Source organism: Aethalodelphis obliquidens, unplaced genomic scaffold (genome assembly GCF_003676395.1).
Source record: "Aethalodelphis obliquidens isolate GAN/ISIS:26980383/991018 unplaced genomic scaffold, ASM367639v1 scaffold73, whole genome shotgun sequence".
In the NCBI taxonomy this organism is placed as follows: domain Eukaryota; kingdom Metazoa; phylum Chordata; class Mammalia; order Artiodactyla; family Delphinidae; genus Aethalodelphis; species Aethalodelphis obliquidens.
The window spans coordinates 8,191,841-8,215,668 of record NW_020838017.1 but is presented as its reverse complement, the minus strand read 5'-3'; the positions used below and the strand labels follow the sequence as shown (position 1 = coordinate 8,215,668).

Below are 23,828 nucleotides of genomic sequence, written 5' to 3'. Positions count from 1 at the left end.
AAACTTCAAGATCAAGGAGACTTTATAAAGGAAAACTTGTGCTGAATATTTGGGTCCCTCCTATTAAATTTATTCTAATATCATTTGAACCTGAATATGAATTCCTTTTCCTGATTAATAAATTACTACATGCATGGCAGAATTTCTCTTCCGCCATGCATTTTGGGATTGTAGCACCCATAGAAATCATCGTCTAGTTCTCTGTTACTTCGCTTTGGTAGATAGGGTATGGGTTTAACGTTATCTAGGTAAGAATAGTGAGCTTCAGAAGAAAAGTGTACTCATGTACACATACTATAGATACAGCATGTTCTATTTCTAGATGCCAATCTGTCAAAAGCCCAGACCAGATCAGGATTTTCAGCCATAGAAGAGGGGAAAGAAAATGACAATTAAAATCCTACAGCTATTCAGTATACAAAACACAATGAATTGGGGTGTGTAACAAGTAGCCAAGATACAAAGGTATATGCCACCAACCCTGTCACCAACATTCAGACTCAAACCTTTCCAAAGTCCAAAATTTAAGACATTCCTGGCTATCCAATAATTAGGTTAACCTTGATGGTTATGTCTTGAAACCACATAGAAGGTACAGGAACTGAGTAATAGTAAAGTACTTTGGTTATCACAGTAATCAGTCTGGCTCTTTGAAAGCAAAGTGACTTTCAAACAAAAATGAAATGTTAGTAAGCTCTGGGTCACTGGCTGCATACAAAGTGGCTTCCCTTTCTTGATTGGGGAAATTTCTACAGCTGACTTAAGCTGTTCAGTCAGTTCTCTGTATATGAGCCAAGCAGCTGCAGCTAAGACTGGAGAATTGTCTGTGTTTTCTGTGCTTTATCTATAAAAAGGATCTCAGCCCTGGGGTCAGTGGTGGGTATTGCAAGGATCTGTGTTGTACGTGTAGGTCAGAGCTGGACTCCATTTTGCAAGGTGGTATATTCTGAGGGACACATTAGGAGTTCAACACTGTTTTCCTGCCCCCTAGATCTTGAATCTAGATTTGACAAGTGAAAGATATGGATAGCTGGGTCAGTGAACAAATGGAAATGAGTAAGTGCAAAATGAGATGGGAACCGACTGCTTTCCCAGGAGAGCTCCTGTGTTCTCTGCCAGCACAGTGAGGATAGTAACGGATTCACAGGTCCTATCAAACTATTGTAGAACACAGTACAAAAAGCAAAGAATCAAAGGTAAGTCATACAGGTTTAGTAAGTGGAAGAAGTTCATGATAAAGGGCATGCAGGGATCACTGCCCCCCGGCCACACGTGCCTCACAGAGCATGAGAGGTATAATACGTGTGGACATTTTAGGATAGAATTTATTATGTGTTTGGCACTGGTAATTTGATAAATTATTCCATTAGGAACCTCAGGATTGTGCCATCAATGCTAAAAACTATGTAATAAGTACAGTGGATCATTGCACAACACAGGCTTAGGGGCTCTGACGCCCGCACAGTCGAAAAACCACATATAACTTTCTAGTTAGCCCTCTGTATCCAGTTTTGTGTCCAAGGACTCAAGCAATGTGGATCATGTATGTTGTACTATAGAATTTACTGGAAAAAGTCCACGTAAGTAGTCACACAGTTCAAACCCCTGTTCAAGGGTCAACTAAGGTGTAAAACACATGGAAAAGGTGTAATATATATTGCCTGGGGTTAAGGAAGGCTTCAGAGAGGTGGCAGTATTTGTACAATCCTTCAAGGAACAGAAAAAATGGGACAGAACGAATGTTGGGGACATATTAACTTGCCTTCAGCCCTTTTCCATAGACACATTAGCTGTTTGAGACTTTGAACATACTTCCAACAGTGACTTAACAAAATCATTTACTCTTAAACTCTTGTTCTAAAAGAGGAGAGGGGTAGGAGCTGCTTCTGGGACTGCCGTTATAAAAGGTGAAGGATTCGGTTCAATAGAGACCTTCCAGGATATGTTATAGGCAAGGAAGTGTAGTCTCATCTCCCCCATATTCTGCAGTTAAGAGTAGATTATTTTCATATCAAACACCTGGAGACACTATGATCACTTGAGGTACTTTTCTTAACTGAAATTTTAGCCAACCTAACATTTATTATGTCCAGTCATTCCTTTGGAAATTGGTAACCATATGTGGCATATAGGGGAAGTTTTCACCAAAATTTTCTAATAACTATAACTTATTCTTTTTGCAGAAATAAATGTTGAACAACACTTTGTTAGCAAACTTTTTCCAGATAGGGGAAAAGCCAGCCTACAACCTTTTCCAGCCTATAACCTTTTAGGAAAGGAGACAGAATCCCATTATACTTAATTCCTAAAAATCACAGCACTGTGCAAAAAGTCCAGTAAAACCCACGGGACTTAAAGCTGGGGGGGAAATGGGATTTGCGCATAACATTGAAAACCTTTATCAGAAACATTTTTTAAAAGGCGGTAGTGGTTTGACATAGGTTAAATATTTAAGAAACAGATTACAAGTGTGGCACTTTACCTTGACGAAGACTGGAGGTTTGCTTTGGAAGTGGGCGTCCGAAGGGTTGCAGCTTGTGACTGAGATATTGTGAAGTGGTGGAAGGAGGGTTATCTGAAATTAGAGGGAAAGCTGTAACACCAGATCTGGATGGGTATGGCTTAATACCACCGGGATAGTTCAGCTGCCATACTTAAGTTTTCTCTGCAGTCAAAATTGCCTCTTACGCAAACATAAAGTTCACATTACACTCAAATTGTTCTCTCTATATTAATCATGCTGGGGTATATCTGCATTTTCAAAACAGCTGAACTGACTGTACAACAAAAGACTATTCAGATCAAAGCTTTCTAAAGCCAATGAACCCATAGGATTTCAGAAAGTTCTAGGACTAGTATTAAAAAGTTGGAACATCCGTTTAATTGGTTATCAATGACTTAGTTATCCTGTCACACACCCTCCCAGAGGAGAAATGAAAGTAGAAATTAAGCCCATTTAAATTGAGCCTGGTGACAAATGATTATGTATTCTAAAAGAAATGTACAAGCTCCAGAAATTGTACAGTCACGGGAAATTGCTGTTCATCCTGGTTACTGGATCTTTGAGGCACTACATAGGACATATTGATGTACTGTACTCTGCTTTCACGTATGCTACCTGAGTTAGGGAGTCCACATTTTGGTCTCAGCATTCCATTCACATCTTTCCAACCATTAGCAGTTCCACTACTGTCAACTAAACACTGGGGAGAAGGGTTTATTAAAAGTTAGGGATGACCACCGAGTCACCCTGAAACTGATTTTTAAAACCTCAGGAATTTAAAAAATTGCTTCATCTATTTTTTCCTGATTTATCAAGATAGGTGAGTACCAACAGTATAAAGAACTCAGGGTAAAAGCGGGTGACCACTCTATTGGTTTACCTCCCACAAATCTTTATGCGTTTTTCCACTTTACGGAGCATAGATCACGTGTTATATAAAAACTGGTATTATGTTAGTTGGAAAAAAAAATTTCATTCTAACGTTTAAACTAAATATTTCTAATAGCTTTATAATCCCACAAACAGATTTAGTATCGCATAACCATGGAATGGCAATGCTGTTTTTCAGCTGGGCGGAAAAATTGAGCCATTGAGCCAAAGTCCAAATCGCTGTCTTGAATTGTGATACCATTCATTCTCTTGCCAGTTTTGCAGTAAATGAGTTATGTTTAAAAATTTAAACAAATTCCTCGAGTACTATATTCAACCTTAAAGACCAAAGAAAGCAAAGGTCCTTCTAGAATTTACCACAATACTCAAAAGTGTTGGGTATTTAAATAAATGAAAATTGGTTTGTGACCTTACTGCTGCCTCTACAGAACTTTTAGTTTTTACTCTTGAAACTAAGGAATTTTGTGGTAGTGGTTAGCATCTGTTTCAAATACCTGGGCCCCTCCCTGGACAGCCATTTCCTCATAAGAACAGGGAAATAATCTGATCTAAAGCCAATAAAACAACCTACTGGTGGCAACAGAGGCCCTGGGACTTCATTATACTCTCAGTACTGAGACTTCTTTAGAGAATTAACTTCCAGGGAAGATAGGCCTGAAAGTCATCTGGTTCCTCAAATCAAGAATCCCCTTTCTCAGACCACAACCTCCCTTTCTTCTTTCTAGAAGCTATCTTTTACCTCTGGGAACCCCCAATGAGGCAGGCATTAGTCCCTCAATCCTACCCTACTCACTAATCACCTAAACTTATTGTATCCTTTGTCTTCCTGGACTCTGTTAACCTTCAAGATATTTGTATCTTGACTCCTTCACCTCTTTTCCTTTTGACATACCCAGAAAACACTACCCTTTTTTTCCCAATTTAATGTCTACCATAGAGAAACAAACGAAGGACCACAAAAACTGGCCCCAGCCTGACCAAGACTTTTTTGGCTACTGAGCCAAATATTTTCCATTCCTCAAGACCGGGGCCTGACCCTGGCCCCCTCACTTTCAGGAAATGGGGGGAAGGACAATCCATATGCACCTCCCCCAAATCTCCTCATGTGTGTCTTGCCATGATCTGATTCTGACCAAGCTTACTCAGTTCTTCCTCCCCATTTCTGACTCCATGCCTTTGTTCTTTACCTAGGAAGCCATTTCCCCATCCTCTGACCACATCACTGCTTTCATGAAGGCTACGCTACTTATTTTATAGTTTTAGTGGCAGAAGAAAAGATGGATATTTATTATCTGGTGCCTGTATTTCAGATGACACTGATTTAAATATTTTTGCCTATACATAGCTATAAAACCACTCTTGACTATGAGAGTATTTACTGAGAATATTTACTAGAGACCAACTAAGGATTTTTAAACTCTGCAGCCCACCACAAACTCCTTCAAGTGAACAAGAACCAGAAAGTTTCTCACCGTCCACTAGATGGCACTGTTGGTCTGCGGTGACTCTTAGAAGGACAGGCTTCCAACTGGAACAAAATAGACAAATTCTTAAAACAGTCATGCCACTTACTCTGGCAGAGGTCTCCAATTAGGCTACACTGGGATTATGACAAAATATGATAAAGATCACTGTCTAGAATGATTCGATAAATAACAGCTATTATTACTAGACTCTTCAAATAGGTTATAAACACCCTATAGCAGACTGCCTTACATTTTTTTTTTTTTTTTAGTATTCTTTTTAAACAACAAAACTTTAATCACAACTCCTCACAACTCCTCAGGGATAACACAGAAAATGGACATTAGGGTTTTCTGCAAGTGCTTGTAAGGACAAGCTCAACTTTCATCAGGTGGTCTCCAACTTCTCCTTGGGAAGAAGAGTAGCTGGGGTGCAGTGGTATAGTATGCACCTGAAGAGAAATCTGAATGACTAGGCCCCTTGGCCACAGTAGGAAAACTAGACAACTCAACTGGGCCAGTGTGGCCCAACAGAAACAGCACAGGACTGCTAGTCAGACCTCTCTTCTCTTGGCTCTGCTCCCAATCTGGTATAAAACTTCATGTAACTCCTAACCTTCTGGGCGTCAATTTCTTTTTTTTTTTTAAATAAAATAATAGGTTTAAATTAAAGGTCCTAAGAATTATAGCATCCAAAACCTATCAAAACAAAAAGTTACCAGCCAAAGCAATCTTGAGAAAAAAGAACAAAGCTGGAGGTATCATGCACCCTGACTTCTGGACTACACTACAAAAAACTACAGTAATTGAAACAGTATGGTACTGGCACAAAAACAGACGCAGAGATCAATGCAACAAACTAGCTCAGAAATCAACCCATACACATATGGTACTGGCACAAAGACAGAGATCAATGCAACAAAATAGCTCAGAAATCAACCCATACACATATGGCCAATTAATCTACAACAAAGGAGCAAGAATATACAGTGGAGAAAAGACAGTCTCTTCATTAAGTGGTGCTGGGAAAACTGGACAGCTACATGCAAAAGAATGAAATTAGAACATTTTCTCACACCATGTAAAAAAACTCAAAAGACCTAAATGTAAGACCAGAAGTCATAAAATTTCTAGAAGAAAACAGGCAGAAAACACTCTTCGACATAAATCATAGCAACCGTTTTTTTTTTTTTTTTTTTTGGATGTCTCCTCAGGCAAAGGAAACAAAAAGCAAAAGGAAACAAATGAGACCTAATTGAATTTAAAAGCTTTTGCACAGCAAAGGAAACCACTGACACAACAAAAAGACAACCTACTGAATGGGAGAAAATACTTGCAAATGTTTTGACCAATTAGGATTATTAATATCTGAAATATATAAACAGCTCAATATTTAAAAAAAAAAAAGGGACTAAAGACCTGAATGGACATTTTTCTAAAGAAAACAGATGAACTTCCCTGGTGGCGCAGTGGTTAAGAATCCACCTGCCAATGCAGGGGACACGGGTTCAATCCCTGGTCTGGGAAGATCCCACATGCCGCGGAGCAGCTAAGCCCGTGCACCACAACTACTGAGCCTGAGCCCGAGTGCTGCAACTACTGAAGCCCATGCACCTAGAGCCTGTGCTCCAGAATAAGAGAAGCCACTGCAATGAGAAGCCTGCGCACAACAAAGACCCAACGCAGACAAAAAATAAATTTAAAAAAATAAAAATAAGACATATGGCTGACACATGAAAAGATGTTCAACACTGCTTTTCAGAGAAATGCAAATCAAAACCAAATGTCACCTCATGCCTATCAGAATGGCTATAGAATGGAATATTACTCAGCCATAAAAAAGTAAATTTTCTGCCATTTGCACTAATATGGATGGACCAGTAGGGTACTATGCTTGGTGAAATACATCAGAGAAAGACAAATACTGTATGTTACCGCTTAAAAAAATAAAACAAATGAATATAACAAAACTGAAACAGACTCACAGATACAGAGAACAAACTACTGGTTATCACTGGGGAGAGGGAAGTGGGGAGGGGCAAGATAGGGACAGGGGATTAAGAGGTACAAACTACTATGAATAAAATAAGCTACAATGATATATTGTACAGCACAGGGAATACAGCCATTATTTTATAATAACTTTAAATGGAGTATAATCTATAAAAATGTCAATTACTATATTGTACACATGAAACTAATACTGTAAATCAACTACACTTCAATTAAAAGAACAAAAAAGTGCTTAGAAAGTGTTAAAAGCTGAAAGATAATGTATTTAACATTTTGAATTGACTTACCTAGAGACAAAATATTTGCATTGTTTCAATAACCCTGTGTTAAAACACTAGGGATAGACAATGGCTTGAAGAACTATTTTGAAAATATCTTCTTATTCCCCCTTAAGCATGGTTTCCAAAGTATGGATTTACATGTGGTTACCATGGCAGTATAGCTAAAACTGTTACTACATACTAATTTTCTGAAAGAAATGTTTGCTTTTGTCAACATTCTGTGAAAAGCTAAAAGAACTCAGGACTATGCTTTCTAATGCCCAAATAGTTTATCTGGGTTCAAAAGCAAGAGGCCATCACGGAGTAAGGAAGGACAAGAGTCTACTCCCCTTCCAGTACATGCATCATTCACTTTGCTTTAGCGGAAGCAAGCTTTCCTTTAAACCCCTTTCAGGGCCTTAAGCTAGACAGAGAAGAGAGGAGAACATCTTAAAAACAAACCTCAGCTAGGAGATGAGGCATGTGCCCTGTGGAACAATTTAACAAGTGTTTTTGTTTTAAGGACCTACTCCATGGAGACACTGCTAGGCTGCTGCAAATGTACCAAGTCATCTGGTCAAAAGGCACATATATTCTATTGACAGACTCAAATCCAAAACCTAAAAACAAGATCAAACAAGAGGACTAAAGAGTGTGAATAAAAGCTTCAAAGACAATTGAAAAGTAAAATTAGTCCATTTAACATGAATTTAGCTAGTGGAAATGCATAGAACAGGGTCCTGCAAAATACATGTCAAACTGCTAAAACTAACGAGAGGGAAGGGGGAGGGGAGACAGCAGAGGAAGAACGGGAGGGTGCCTTACAAAGTGTTCATGTCAAAACATAACAAAGCTCATTTTTAAAAGTGAAATGGCTATGCTAATAATAGTTTATTATTGGCACAATCTTTCAAATCTCAAGTTTCATAAGGAAGGTTAGGCAAGCAAAGTATTCTCAGAGTCTAGGGTACTACAACACTGAGATGAACAATTAACAGAGATTAGAACTCTTATGATATTTTAAGAAACTAGTTTAATTTGGGTTTCATCTGCACCAAGATGAGATACATGAAAAAAGTGACTTCTGCATGGTTATCCATCTCATCGTACTTCTGCTAGTTTCATCACTAGACGTGTGAGCCCAACCCTACCCCCTCAACCCAATTGTCCCCGATTCCCTCAGGACAGGCGGTATGCTGTTCGTCCATATTTTTGCCTCCCCCACAATAAACTAAGTCTACGCTTTAAACACACCGAGTGGCTTATACCCAAAAGTTTCACTTAGGTCTTCGCCTTCCCCTTCCCCTCCTGGAACATCACTGGACTCTGCATAGAGGAGAGTGTTCATGTAGTGCTTTGCAGCCTCTGCTCTGAAAAGCGGGCACGTGCCCCAGAATGGCTGCTGCTGGCCAGCCCGAGCCTTTCCGTGTGTGCCAGCCCAAGGAGGCTGGGAACACATTTAAACCTCACGAGCTCCCTTGTTCTCTTCCACCTTGGTTGCAGGGGTAACTGACTACAAAACGCTGAAAAAAACCTTTAACATACCAAAGTAATCTGACAGAATGTCTTCAAATTCATATTCAAAACTTCCAACACAGAAGCCGTACAAAACTTGCTCTTTATCTACCAACCACATTCAACGAAGGTATAAAATACAATTACTTTATTGATTTCTTACAATCAATACTGCCAACCAGCATTACTTCCACTCATGCATCATTAAAAACAAAAGGATATTTCCTTGGTATTTTCAAATGATGCATTATACAATAAACAAAAAAAGTTAGAACTTAAAATGCACCCTGATTAATTATGTAAACTGGTAATTTTTAAAAAAAGCATAACTAATAATTTGGTTCCTTTCTTCATAAAATGGAAATTTAAGTATTTCTCCTGATAGTCTTGAGGTTATCATTAATGTTACGAGTAGTGCAAAGTGTGGCACACAGTTTCTTCTAGAAAGGTGTGTCTTACACACCTTATTAAACAAAGGAAATGTGCATAACAAGATGCATACAGTCAATGCATGAATAGAAAGCATGTTTCAAATACAAGGTAGCCCCTCAGGCAACCATTATTATTTAGGTTTTGCATTATCATTTATGGCATTATAGATTAATTACACATAACATACTTTTATACATTTTAACCCTGAAGAAAAATAATTGTTGCTTGAAAAAAATTATTCCAGGTAGCCATTTGGTTTGTATCAGGAGAAAGTGAACCTCCAAGAGTTTAGTATCTGCCAAATCTGGAATCATTAGCTCGAGTCAGTAAATCCGATGCGCGATATACTTCACAGTGACTGTTTCCTGGTCTTGTCAATGCCTCTTCTCCGCAGGATGCTGGATTCAGCATCTCCGGGACACCCTTGCATGTGGTTTTCCCTTTTTTTTTTTTTTTTGCTGGATTAACTGTATTACCATATTATTTCCTCTTTTTCACCTCTTCTATGGCCTTCCATTTTAATTATTCATAAGTCCTTTCAGAATATCTTCAGAGAGTTCCATGAGGGGAAGTTCTGGAGATGGAAAATCCAAGGGAGGAAGATTGGGTATTGGAATATCCTTGGCTTTCCCAGTATTTGATGCAAACCTCTGCCAGGTTGAAGAGGCTGTAGCAGTTTCTGCATGTGGTGGCAAGCTCCATAACTCTGACTTTTCTACAAAATCAGCATCTACATCAAGCTCCTTTTCTATCGGGCCTTTTAGAAGTCTGGCCTTTTCAGCCTTTAGCTGTTTATTTTCTCTCCTTAATCTTTCATTCTCAGCCACAAGGAATTCCACATGCCTCTTCAAATCTGCAATTTTGGTTGCCTGCTCCTCTATAATTGTTTTATCATCTTTTGGGGCTTTGCTTCCAATGCACAGCTCTGTTGGCTCGCTCTTCTGCTGAAGTAAAAATAGTAGTGTGTCTGGATCCCTGTCAAAGATCCCCTGAATTTCAGGCAAGTGTTTCTCTGTGGAAGGGCTATAATTCTGAGAGAGTAGGGGGCTCTGGCTGTCTGCGTCCTCAGCAGAGGGTCTGTGAGATGCCTGTAGCTGGGCAGCGGCATCCTTGTCTGTGCTCTGCTGGGCTTTCAATCTTTCCTCCCGCTTTGCCCTCTTCCATCTCTCCTGGATGAGGAGAAGCTGTTTCATGTGACTATCCCTTTGCAGTTCCAGTGATAAATGAGCCTATTACACAGAAGGAAAGGTACAATTTTAACATTTTAAGTCGCTTCAGTAATGTCTGGTAAATACTATTTCAGTATCTTCTTTTCTGAATAACCCAATAGCACTTAAAATTTTTTATTTATACTGTTTGCAATTCAATAGAACCTCAAACACTTTTCAAAGTAACTAAATCTTTCTAGGTAAGTTAACATTTTCATTCATAAACAAAATACCATTCAAGAAGTCAGAAGAAGTCCTATTCCAGTTCCAATCGACATGATGAATCAGACCATTTTTGAATGTGCCTTTCCCATCTGCAATGCTATTTGTATTCAGCTTAAAATCAGAAAACTTTCCTATTTAGACTTTAATTCTACAACTAGCTAAAGTCTCGACGCAGGTCTACATTACATGGCTAACACAAGCAGTTCTGGACAGTCAAAGGGAAGTGCACAGAATGGAACACAACTTTTAAGTTCTCTTCGTTCAGTCTGAGGAACTGGTATGTTTTCTCTGCCACTGATATCCCCTCAGATCTCCTTAATTCAATTAAACAAACATTTACCAAGTAACTCCTGTGGACCTGCCACTTTTATAATCAGGAAATCACCTTTGGATAAAGATGTAGCTTTGTGTAAAGGTATTTTAAAAACCTAGGCAGGCCCTCCCCAGACACAGAAGACAATTTAAAGCCATTGGTGAAACAAATTTAAAAGTACCAGAACTGCTTAGGAATTCAGGAAAAGACAGGTCTGGATTTAAATTATTTTTGACAAGCAAAGGCAAGGCCAACTGGTTTCCCCTGGGCCAGGCCTGCTTACTTACTGTGAGCTCATGGTCAAATGAGCTAATGATCAGGAAAGGTACTAACAGGTCTCTAAAGGACACGCCTGGCAATCTAAGGTCTGTGAGAAACTCCTAGAAAAAAGGACAGCAGTTTCTGCATGCCATCAACAGCAGTTCACTTAGTTTTATTTTTTATTTTATACTTGAGTATAGTTGATTGACAAAGTTGAGTTAGTCTCAGGTGGATAGCAAAGTGATTCAGTTATACATGAATCTATCCTTTTTCAGATTCTTTTCCCATTTAGATTATTACAGAGTACTGAGTTCCCTGTGCTATACAGTAGGTTTTTGTTGATTATTTTATATATGTATAATATGTGTATGTTAATCCCAACAGTTCATTTAGTTTTAATTTCCTTTCTGAAGTACTCATCTCTTCCCTATTTTATGTATTTCTGACTGCAGTGTTTTGGGAGGAGCACAGTGCTTTATTTTATACACAATTCAAGTCTGCACAAGAAAATCCTTCTAACCCTTGTTGAAAATATTGAAGTGTCTTACCTGCTCAGACTGTGTCAGCTTCATAGCTTCAGAAAGATACGCTGGTTAAAAAAAAAGAGAGAGACACATTATGTGTCGTCATTTTGTTATTAAAACGTCAAACAAAGAGTTTTAATACTCCTCATATGACAAAGAGAACTGGTCTTAGAAGCAATTCTGCTACATAGTTATCCTATTCCCGAAAAGGATTTTTAAAAAAAAGGATTCTTAACTTCTCCATAAAAAATATCAGTGGTAATCAAATGTACATATTCCATACACCTTGGAGGGGCTGGTTCTTTTAAATCAATGTAGATTTCACAGTTAAGGAATAAAGATGGCATAATCAGAAAAATAGAATTAGGTAGGATTAAAATTAAACAAGAACCTATCAAAATCCTATTACTCAAATTATGCTCACAAAAATATCAAGATATTGACTATCAATGACTTTTTACCCACATGAATACCTAAACTATCATTTTGGTCTCCTATAGAACTACTTTTATTGAATTGTTTCTGAGCTATACTATCAGCCTACTGTGAATCTGGTAGTTAAAAGCCCAAAGAACTCATTGACATATTTATAATAAGTAGCTGCAGGCAGTATTAGGACATTTATGAAAATGTCACTGTAAAAATCCATAACTTTCCTCTCTAAGCTGACTGCTAGAACGCTGAAGGCCATGTTCCCCTTCAAGAACCCATGATGCATTTTGTGAACTACCAGTCCTCCCCCATTTTATCTTTCTATGGATTTTATATTTTGTTGTATTCCTCTGTAAGCCCTTTTATATCTTGCTGGAACAAGATGGGGTATAAATAACAAGTATTATTAATAATAGGTCATGTCCAATTAATCCCCATTTTTTTATCTCTTGCTCACTATAAACTTTTTGGCATCTCTCATACATTAACTTCCTTCTTGCTTTTTCTCCAATACTACAGGCACTGCTTTCTGTCTAATCTTAATCCAAATATTTTAATGATTTCCTGAGTTCATCACTTAGAACTGTTGTCTGCCAGGTTCTATCACAGTCTTCAAGACAGACTAATTGGATGCTCCCTCCACATCAGAAAACAGAGTTGGTTATATGGCCTATGCTCCAGCCATACCTACATTTTCCCCTCAACTTTTTGTCTTATTAAGTCTGTATAACTGCATACAGACGACTTCTTTTCCTTTTGTTCATGTGTAAGTCTGTTCAGACATTCTATCTCTTACTGTGATTGTGTGGATTTCCCCAGACATCCCTCCCATTATTCTGTGTACATTTGCCTCCCTGTCTGAAATACAGTTTGCTTTAAATCCAGTTTCTTAACACATAGAACAGTTTTACAAAACCAAGCTTAACCCAAATGCAGTGCCTCCCTTTGTAGAACCTTGAAACTATAACATGACAGAAGAAGATACCCAAGGACACTGAGTTCCCAAAGCTCAGAGAATTCAAAAAGAGTCACACTGTCATTTAAATTATTTCCCAATCTTAAAATCTGGGTCTTAAAAGAAAAGTTATTTTAAAAGAAAAAAAAATTTTTAATCTGACTGCATGGTAATGAGTTTACCCCAGAGCCACAACAGGAACAAATGCCCAAGACAGAAATGTAGGCAGGGAATACTTATCTCAGAAATATTTAGCAATGTGGTTAAACTGTTTTCTTCAATTATGATACAAGGCTAATATCTGAAGTAAATACTAAGTAAATGATGAAGAAAAGGAATTAAGAAAATCTGAAGAATCTATCACTTCTTAAAATAATAACATTTACTATCAAATACATATAAACAATGTACTCTGAGGTCTGCTCATCTTCTGAAAAGTTCATTTTGAGTTCTAAGCATTGTTAATGCCTATGATTAACTTCCCATTTAAGCTTTTGCTCTTTTTCCTGTCTGTGAAAGAAACGAAATCCACTTAGAAACTGGATTGCATTAAGACTGGTAAGGGAGGACTTCCCTGGTGGTGCAGTGGTTAAGAATCCGCCTGCCAATGCAGGGGACACGGGTTCAAGTCTTGGTCCAGGAGGATCCCACATGCCACAGAGCAGCTAAGCCCGTGCGCCACAGCTACTGAGCCCGAGCGCCACAACTACTGAAGCCCACGTGCCTAGAGCCCATGCTCCGCAACAAGAGAAGCCACCGCGATGAGAAGCCCATGCACTGCAACAAAGAGTAGCCCCCATTCGCTGCAATTAGAGAAAGCCCGTGTGCAGCAACAAAGACCCAACGCAGCCAAAAATAAAATAAATTTATTTAAAAAAAAAAGACTGATAAGGGAGAGTTACAGAAAACCAGTTACAGCTGCTAATCAAGGGTTTAAAGCAATAGGGTTTAAAGCAATAATGCTGAATTCTTGGTAGTTTATGGCTTCTTAACTTTTTTTCAATATAGAGCGGTAAAAATGCGTACACCTCCTCCCCACCTCCTGCCAGATGTAGACAGCTTTCTCCTTCTGGGTTGGGTATCTCAGTTTATCAAGTAACCTCTTTATTTCTACATATTTACAAAACACTATCAGAACACTACAAAGTGTAGAGGATATGAGTCCTTAGCTGTGTAGTCTCGGGTAAACTGTCTCAGAATCTCCTCTGATCTTGAACAGAGGCCCCTTATTTTGCCCTTAAATTCTCTCATTTCAGGCTTTCATCCCACCAGTCTTTCTCAGATGATGACCTTTCCCTGTTTTGTCTCTAAAATGATTTCCAAATACTAAGTTCCTTCCTCTCAGGATACATTTACATCCATACCTCCCAAAACACCTCTGTTCGAGCCCTAGATGTAAGTCAATTTAGAAAACACTGAGCTCATTCTAACCACATTAATTTTCTAACTAGCACTACATTCACAACTCTACTCTGAAACACAACACAAGGCTATTTTTAACCAAGTCTAAACTCCAAATCAAATCCGCTGGGTGGGATTAACTAATCACACTTAAAGTTGTACCTCCATAATTAGAGCTAATGGGATCCAACAGACTGCCTTCATCTTTTCTTTAGATACAGAGAAAGGGAGAGAAGAATTTAAAAGCCCAACATTAATTTTAAGTCTTCAAATAAAGACAGGGATGCAGGCTAGGAATGAAAGAAACTTCTCTCTCTTTTATGTATTCAGAATATCCTACCAATCCAGAGACACTGCTTTGGGAAAGCAAATGTTCTCCTTACTTGCTGCAAGTAATAAATCCTTCCTTCTCGGCGAGGGGCGGGGGCAGAGTATCCTACCAATCAACACACAACCTAATGCTGATCAGTCTGTTATTTATGTGTAACCATGACCACTCTGGATTATTTAACTAAATGTAGCATTTCACTGCAGCATTCATGTTTTTTTTAAAAATAGTATAGTACACTTTTTTTTATAGTGACTACAAATTTAACAATTTGATTCATAACAAAATGTGGCTTATGAAAGATTTAAAGAGCACTAGCTGCCAAGTTTAATGCTGTCTAAAGCTCCCATAAAATTCACCATAAAATCCACAGAGATTTATGGGATATATACAATGCATTCAGCCCTACAGCTGAAGGGGTACACTTCAGTAGCAAAACTAACTCTTCAAAAATAAGACATGAAATTTTCTCTGAAAATTACTGACTTGTAGGCAAAAATCACTGACACAGAAGGACTTATCAGGAGGGGCAGCCTCTGCCAGGAAAAAGCAGGACTTGGATCATGGTACTGGCCTAGAGGGGAGGAAAGCGCCTTCCTCCAACGGAAAGAGTACGGGGCTCGCTCTAAGACAGGCAGCCACTCCACTGTAGGATGAAGCACCCCCGCCCCGAAGCTTTTAGGCTACTCAGCTAACAGAAACCAGTCTGTACAAACAGACCCTGAAGATCTATTTCTGAGTTCAACATATGCTAGCTTGTATGACTGGGATAAAATTAGGTGTTTGGTAAGAATCCAGTAATTCTAAACTTCATACCTAAAAGAAGGTCATCAGCAGCATGGTACTATAGGCATGAATGTATAGACGAAACATTCAGAAGGGAAGCTAAAGAAAGGCCACAGGAAAGAGTTTCAATGGATTTTGTATTATCAGCATCTTAGAAAACAGAAACTCAGTGAAAATTAATGGCTGGAATTAAATTAGTTATTACTTTCAAAACCCAGAAAAGCTAAATATTTGAAACCCAGACTCCTTCTCTATAACAACTAAGATGAACTGACAGACACTTCTTGGAATCACTTCTGTCTTTGGGGATCTTCAGGCTCAGGAAGCTGTGTCCAGGAATCATTTATGAATACGACATATGCAATCTTCTTGATTTAGAAAGACTGGGTTAGGAGGAGCTGGAAAATCTAACACACTCACTTGAAAAATAATCCAAGCTGTGTTCCAGTGGGTCAGTAGTATCAACCTGGTACATGTAGGGCAACAACACATCATTACTCTTGTGACTTTCATTCTAAATAACGTGTTGAGAGATACTGGAAAAAAGAAACTGCCCTGCAGTTTTAGACTCAGTATTTCTTAAAAAGAATACTTACCTGCAGCCTTTTTGTGACAAGAAATAGCCTCTTCGTATTTCCCTGCAGCTACTAAACGATCTGCTCGTCTGCTCTGTTGATGAGCCTAGAAGACAAACATTCCTGAGTTCCTCTTACTTAAAAAAAAAAAAAAACTTTTAAGAAGATATAATGCTGTTTGTTGCCACACATCAAACCATTATGGCTGTATCTAAAACTGGGGAAACCTAATGGGTAGTATCTGAAAGGACTGGCAATTTCTCTCAACTCCACTAATAAACAATCGAGGTTAACACTAGGCACCAACTCCTTCAGGGAACATTCTTCAGAGACAAGCCAAGGGCCATCATCAAATTGTTACTCAAAATGTATATTTTCTTGGTTTTTAACTCATTCTTCCTTTTCAACATTAAAGTTGCTATTTATGTTTTCAAGATAAAAAGTTTGTACATTATACAGTTGAGGAATTAATGATACCAATATTTAATGTTATGGTGGAGATCTTTTCAGATACAACTCACCAAAACAACAAAAAGCACTGAAAGCAAATGGATTAAATAAATAGTCGTTGGTCTCCTTACATCTGTGTTACATTTCAGAACTATTACAATTTTGTGAATGTGTTTCATCTCTTACATAAGGAGGTCCATAGACTCACAGTGGTCACATATCTTACATAAGGTTATACAGTTAGCAGACAAGGAGAAAGCAATGGTCAGCTGAAGTCTTCTAACTAGTGTGATGTTTTCCTCACTAACAAACTCACAGATAATTTAGCAAAGCTGCTTAAAGTGAAAAAGCACTATACACCTATGTTCACAGCAGCATTATTCAGAATAATCAAAAGGTGGAAGCAACCTAAGCATCCATCAATAGATGAATGAACAAAATGTGGTACATACACACAATGTAAAATTACTCAGCCTGAAGAGGGAGGAAACTGACACATGCTACAGCGTGAACTTTGAGAACTTTAAACTAATAATGAAATATATAATGAGCCACTTGCAGAACGACAAATACTGTATGATCCCACTTAATGAGGTATCTAAAGTAGTCAAACTCACAGAAACTGAAAGTAGAAAGGATAGTTGCCAGACACTCGGGGGAGAGAAAAGTGGGGAGTTGCTGTTCAATGGGTGTAGAGTTTCAGATTTACAAGATGAAAAAGTTCTGGAGATCTGCTGCATAACAATGTGAATATTCTTAACACTACTGAACTGTACACTTAAAAATTATAGATGGCAAATTTGGGAGTTCCCTGATGGTCTAGTGGTTGGGATTCGGCACTTTCACTGCCATGGCCCAGGTTCAATCCCTGGTCGGGGAACTGAACTTCCTGCAAGCCACATGATGCGACCCAAAATTATTTTTAATTAAAAATTTAAAGACAGAAAATTTTATGTGTACTTTACCTCAGTTTCTTTTTAAAAAGCAAAAATCAAATCTGTGTGTCAGGTGTGAAATGATTTGTGTTGAGTGCTTTTCAAAAAATGTGCCACTGATGCCTCATAAAAATATTTCAGAAAATCACTTTTGTAACTGAGATTAGAAATATTTGCAAGTTTACAAATCATGCTCAGTGTAAAACAGAGGTGAAGACAAAAGTAGGGAACAGTACACTTCTAGCAATGCATGCTGTTTACATTTTCCCCGTTCCTATTTTTGTAAGGAAGAGGCAAGCAACATCCTTAAAAGAAAGATTATTCCTTTCAATTGTTTCAGAGGCTTTTTATTCTTCAAATAGTAATTAAACAAACTTTTTCTCTAAGTCTCAATTTATTCCTAAAAATAATAATGGATAACCAGAAATGACTAAGGGCTTAAAATATAATTTTAACCATGGAGTCCTGGATTTGAATAAAAAACATGTTCTTAACACAGGAGTATTATATAGTATCCAGAAACGATACAGATCTTTTGGGGAGAGAATGTACATAATCAAGAAAGGTAAGTTATGATCAACATGATTCCTCTAAGGAATGTATTCTGAGCATATAGCTAAAGCAAGTGACAATCAACAAGGTTCTAGGCACAGGGAAAAAAAAATAATGAAAGAATCTGCATATGCCTTTACCTTTCTAAGCTTTGAAAGAAGCCCTATTTAAGAGACAACCTTCTCTGAAATCCCAAAGTACTTCCTAACTAGGATGGCACAGTGCAGACATAGCCCTACCAAGAACCTGGGGCACTGGGCTCAAGTTCTGTAATCCCACTAAACCAGCCAAGTTATCTCATCCTTCAGGGCCTGTTCCCTCACCTGTAAAATGATGAAGTTAGATGTGTGCTTCTCAAGTTTTAATGGAATCCAAATCACTGGGTAATCTGGTTAAAATGCACACTGATTCAGAAGGGCTTGAGATTCTACCCAGGTGAAGCTGAAGCTACTGGCTCTTGGACACACTTTGAGAAGCCAGGATGAGATGCTCTCTGAGGTTACCTTATTCTAACACTGCCTCTAGTCTCTCTGTCCAATGACATTAATCATTTTCTACCTTGTACTATATTTACGAAGCTCCCTAGTTAAACTTCAAGTTCCACAATAGTAGAATAAATTTTTTTCTTTTTCATATTCTTTTCCATTAGTTTATTACAGGATATTGAATATACAGTAGGTCCTTGTTGGTTACCTATTTTATGTATACTAGTGTGTGTCTGCTAATCCCAACCTTCCCCACCCTCTTTCCCCTTTGGTAACCATATGTTTTCTATGTCCGTGAGTCTGTTTCTGTTTTGTTAATAGGTTCATCATTTGTGTCATATTTTAGATTCCACATATAAGTGATACCATATGGTATTTGTCTTCCTCTGACTTACTTCGCTTAAGTATGATAATCTTGAGGTACATCCACGTTGCTGCAAATGGCATTATTTCACTTTTTTATGGCTGAGTAATATTCCATGTGTATATATATAATACCACATCCTTATCCATTCATCTGTCGATGGACATGTAAGTTGTTTCCATGTCTCGGCTACTGTGAATAGTGCTGCTATGAACATAGGGGTGCATATATCTTTTTGAATTGGAGTTTTGCCCAGATATATGCCCAGAAGTGGGATTGCTGGATCATATGTTAACTCTATTTTTAGTTCAAGAAACCTCCATACTGTTTTCCATAGTAGCTGCACCAACTTACATTCCTACCAACAGTGCAGAAGGATTCCCTTTTCTCTACATCCTCTCCAGCATTTGTTATTTGTATACTTTTTAATGATGGCCATTCTGACTGGTGTTAGGTGGTACCTCATTATGGTTTTGATTTGCATTTTTCTAATAATTAGTGATGTTGAGCATCTTTACATGTGCCTATTGGCCGTCTATATGTCTTCTTTGGAGAACTGTCTATTTGGGTCTTCTGCCCATTTTTTGATTGGGTTGTTTAGTTTTTTGTTATTGAGTTGCATCAGCTGTTTAATTATTTTGGAAATTAAGCCCTTCTAAGTCGCATAGTTTGTAAGTATTTTCTCTCATTCTGTAGGCTGTCTTTTCATCTTGTTTATGACGTCCTTAGCTACGCAAAAGCTTCTGTGTGATTAAGTCCCATTTGTTTATTTTTGCTTTTATTTCTATTGCCTTGGGAGACTGCCCTAGGAAAACACTGCCACTTCAGCGAATGTTTTGCCTATGTTCTCTTCTAGGAGTTTTGTGGTGTCACGTCTTATGTTTAAGTCTTAAAGCTATTTTGAGTTTATTTTTGTCTATGGTGTGAGAATAAACTTTTTCTTGAACACCAAAGAAACAAAAAGTTCTCAAGTGGTAGGAACAGGACCTCATGGCTCTTCCAACTCCCCAAAAACTTCCCCATGTAAAATCCAATCTCTGATCACGCTGCCAACTCAGGAGTTACATTTCATTTTAAAACACACACCTACTTTAGGTTATCTGGCACCACAGCAATCAAATTCCCTATTAAAAAATACAGGTCCTGGGCTTCCCTGGTGGCGCAGTGGTTGAGAGTCCGCCTGCCGATGCAGGGGACACGGGTTCGTGCCCCGGTCCGGGAAGATCCCACATGCTGCGGAGTGGCTGGGCCCGTGAGCCATGGCCGCTGAGCCTGCACGTCCGGAGCCTGTGCTCCGCAATGGGAGAGGCCACAACAGTGAGAGGCCCGCGTACCGCAAAAAAAAAAAAAATACAGGTCCTACACCAAGTTCTTGTTAGACACCCAGCACATGCCAACTGCCTAGGTTCAAATCTCAGCTTGAACACTTATTAGACACCTGAACTTGGCTTTCTTAACTTCCTGCCCAAGTTTTCTCATCTTTAAAATGAGAATGTTGTGAAAATTAAATGAGTTAAAAGACAGTAAAAGCAGCAGAGGTTATCTACCACCATAAAGCTTACAATGTGATTGGGGAGATTAGACTAAACTGCATTCTTTTCCAACTAAAGATACTGTATGAAGCTTATTTTTGTAGTAATTCTTATTTTTAAAACAATCTTTAAAGGTCTCTAATATTAAAATTGATCTCTTTAAATACTGTTCTTGGCAGAATCACAGCATTAAAAGTATTAAATCCATATGCTTCTTTGGTGATTCAAAATAAAACAGGAACAAGAAGCAACTGAAATGGGAACGTTCGTTAGGGATTCTAAAAGTTTGGGCACTGATATTTTATAATTCTGAAAACATGTTTCTCTTCTGCCAATTACTTCAAGATGCACTAAAATTTTATGGGGAAGGTTTTATCTCAATACTTCGTTCAAAAATGATAAAAGACAACAAATGCTGGAGAGGGTGTGGAGAAAAGGGAACCCTTTTGCACTGCTGGTGGGAATGTAAATTGATACAGCCACTATGGAGAACAGTACAGACGTTCCTTAAAAAACTAAAAATAGATTTACCGTATGACCCAGCAATCCCACCACTGGGCATATACCCAGAGAAAACAGTAATTCAAAAAGACACATGCACCCCAATGTTCACTGCAGCACTATTTACTATTTACCCAGGTCATGGAAGCAACCTAAATACCCATCGACAGACGAATGGATAAAGAAGATGTGGGATAAAGAAGATGTGATACATACATACAATGGAATATTAGCCATAAAAAGGAACGAAATTGGGTCATTTGTAGAGACGTGGATGGACCTAGAGACTGCCATACAGAGTGAAGTCAGAAACAGAAAAACAAATATCGTATATTAACGCATATATGTGGAATCCAGAAAAACGGTACAGATGAACTGGTTTGCAAGGCATAAATAGAGACACAGACGTAGCGAACAAACGTATGGATGCCAAGGGGGCAAAGTGGGGGTGGGGGATGAATTGGGAGATTGGGAGTGACATATATACACTAATATGTATAAAATACATAACTAATAAGAACCTGCTGTATAGCACAGGGATCTCCACTTCGCTGTACAGTAGAAACTAACACAACACTGTAAAACAACTACACCTCAACAACAACAACAAAAAGATAAAAGACAATATAGGTCTTTATGAGTGATATCACAATTCAAATAATGTTTAAGCCAAGAATATATCTATTTTGGGTACTAACCCAAACAAATAAAGTAAATTTTATTTATTTTCTTCTTAAAGTTTATCAGGAAACTTAGGACAGAAAAGGTTAACTTAACACTCTTCATGAATTTTAACTCCAGGAGCACCTAAATATATAAGGCAAATATTAAGAGACCTAAAAGAAGAAACAGACAGCAATGTAATTACAGGAGCCTTTAAAACCCCATTTACATCAATAGATAGATCATCCAGACCAAAACAACAGTAGGGAAACACAGGCCCTAAATGACATATTAGACAAGATGGAACAAATATATACAGAACATTCCATCCAAAAGCAACAAAATACACATTCTTCAAGTGTTCATGGAACATTCTCCAGGACAGATCGTATGTCAGACCACAAAACAAGTCTTAACAACGTGGCCCAGGTTCAATCCCTGGTTGGGGAACTAACCAACTGCAAAAACAAAAAACACACAGAAACCAAAAATGAAAAGATGTTCCAACTGGTAACACAGAAATACAAAGGATAATAAGAAACTATTATGAACAATTATATGCCAACAAATTGGGCAACCTAGAAGAAATAGATAAATTCCTAGAAACACAAAACTGTCTAAGACCAAATTACGAAAAAACAGAAAATCTGAACAAACCAATCACAGACATATCTCGGAGATATTGCAAGCTCAGTTCCAGGCCACCGCAATAAAGTGAATACTGGAATAAAATGAGTCACACAAATTTTTTGGTTTCCCAATACATGTGAAAGTTATGTTGGGACTTCCCTGGTAGTCCAATGGTTAAGACCCCGAGCTCCCAACGCAGGGGGCCCATGTTCGATCCCTGGTCAGGGAACTAGATCCCACATGCTGCAACTAAGAGCCCGCATACTGCAGCTAAAAAAGGTCCCACAAGCTGCAACTAAAAGATCCCACACGCGGAAACAAAGATCCCACGTGCCACAACTAAGACCCAGCGCAGCCAAATAAATAAATATTTTTAAGATAAATAAATAAAAGTTACGTTTACACTACACTGTTGTCTATTAAGTGTGCAATAACATTATGTCTAAAAAAAACAGTGTAGGGCTTCCCTGGTGGTGCAGTAGTTGAGAGTCCACCTGCCAACGCAGGGGACACGGGTTCGTGCCCCGGTCCGGGAAGATCCCACATGCCGCGGAGCAGGTGGGCCCGTGAGCCATGGCTGCTGAGCCTGCACGTCCGGAGCCTGTGCTCTGCAACGGAAGAGGCCACAGCAGTGAGAGGCCCGCATACCGCAAAAAAAAAAAAAAAAAAAATCAATGTACATTCCTTAATTTGAAAATAATGCAGTTGGAACAATGGTGCCAATAGACACAGGGTAGTCATAAACCTTCAATTTGTTAAAAAAAAAGCAACATCTGCAAAGTGCAATAAAGCAAAGCACAATAAAATGAGGTACACCTGTACTGGTATGGAGACTGAATTAGTAATCACAAACTTCACAACAAACAAAAATCCAGGACCAGACGGCTTCACTGGTGAATCCTACCAAAAATTCAAAGACTACCAATCCTCCTCAAAGTCTTCCAAAAAACATAAGAATAGGGAACACTTCCAAACTTATTTTACAAGGCCAGCATTACCCTGATACCAAAACAGACAAAGACACCAAATGGAAAAAAACAAAGCTAGAGGCCAATATCCCTGATGAACACAGATACAAAAATCCTCAGCAAAATACTAGCAAATCAAGTGGGATTTATTCCAGGGATACAAAGATGGTTCAACAAATCAAACTTATCCAAAAACCAATGTGATGCCACATTAACAAAATGAGGAATAAAAATCACATGAGCAAGGGGAGCAACCAAGATGGCGGAGTAGAAGGACGTGCTCTCACTCCCTATTGCGAGAACATCAGAATCACAACTACCTGCTGGACAATCATCGACAGGAAGACACTGGAACTCACCAAAAAAGATACCCCACATTCAAAGACAAAGGAGAAGCCACAGTGAGACGGTAGGAGGGGCGCAATCACAGTAAAATCAAATCCCATAACTGCTGGGAGGGTGACTCACAGACTGGCGAACACTTATGCCACAGAAGTCCACCCACTGGAGTGAAGGTTCTGAGCCCCACGTCAGGCTTCCCAACCTGGGGGTCCGGCAACAGGAGGAGGAATTCCTAGAGAATCAGACTTTGACGCCTAGCAGGAATTGATTGCAGGACTTCAACAGGACTGGGGAAACAGAGACTCCACTCTTGGAGGGCAT

The 23,828-nt window shown here is 38.6% G+C and overlaps 1 protein-coding gene across 4 annotated transcripts in view; it reads right to left on the bottom strand.

The window, feature by feature from the left end:
* Positions 1-23,828, bottom strand: part of NRBF2 (nuclear receptor binding factor 2) — a 46,690-nt gene that overhangs the window by 5,487 nt on the left and 17,375 nt on the right. Inside the window, exons 2-7 of one of the 4 annotated variants that reach the window (XR_003429771.1) lie at positions 16,107-16,191; positions 11,633-11,673; positions 9,265-10,306; positions 7,593-7,750; positions 4,867-4,922; positions 2,483-2,575 (exon numbers count right to left, since the gene is read on the bottom strand). Coding sequence is in view for 2 of the 4 variants with exons in the window: in XM_027091874.1 (XP_026947675.1) it covers positions 9,596-10,306; positions 11,633-11,673; positions 16,107-16,191 (837 nt within the window). In the remaining 2 variants the exon portion in view is untranslated. Of the gene's footprint in view, positions 1-2,482; positions 2,576-4,866; positions 4,923-7,592; positions 7,751-8,143; positions 10,307-11,632; positions 11,674-16,106; positions 16,192-23,828 lie in introns of those variants that run through there. The other 3 variants (XR_003429770.1, XM_027091874.1, XM_027091876.1) reach the window with 3 other exon arrangements.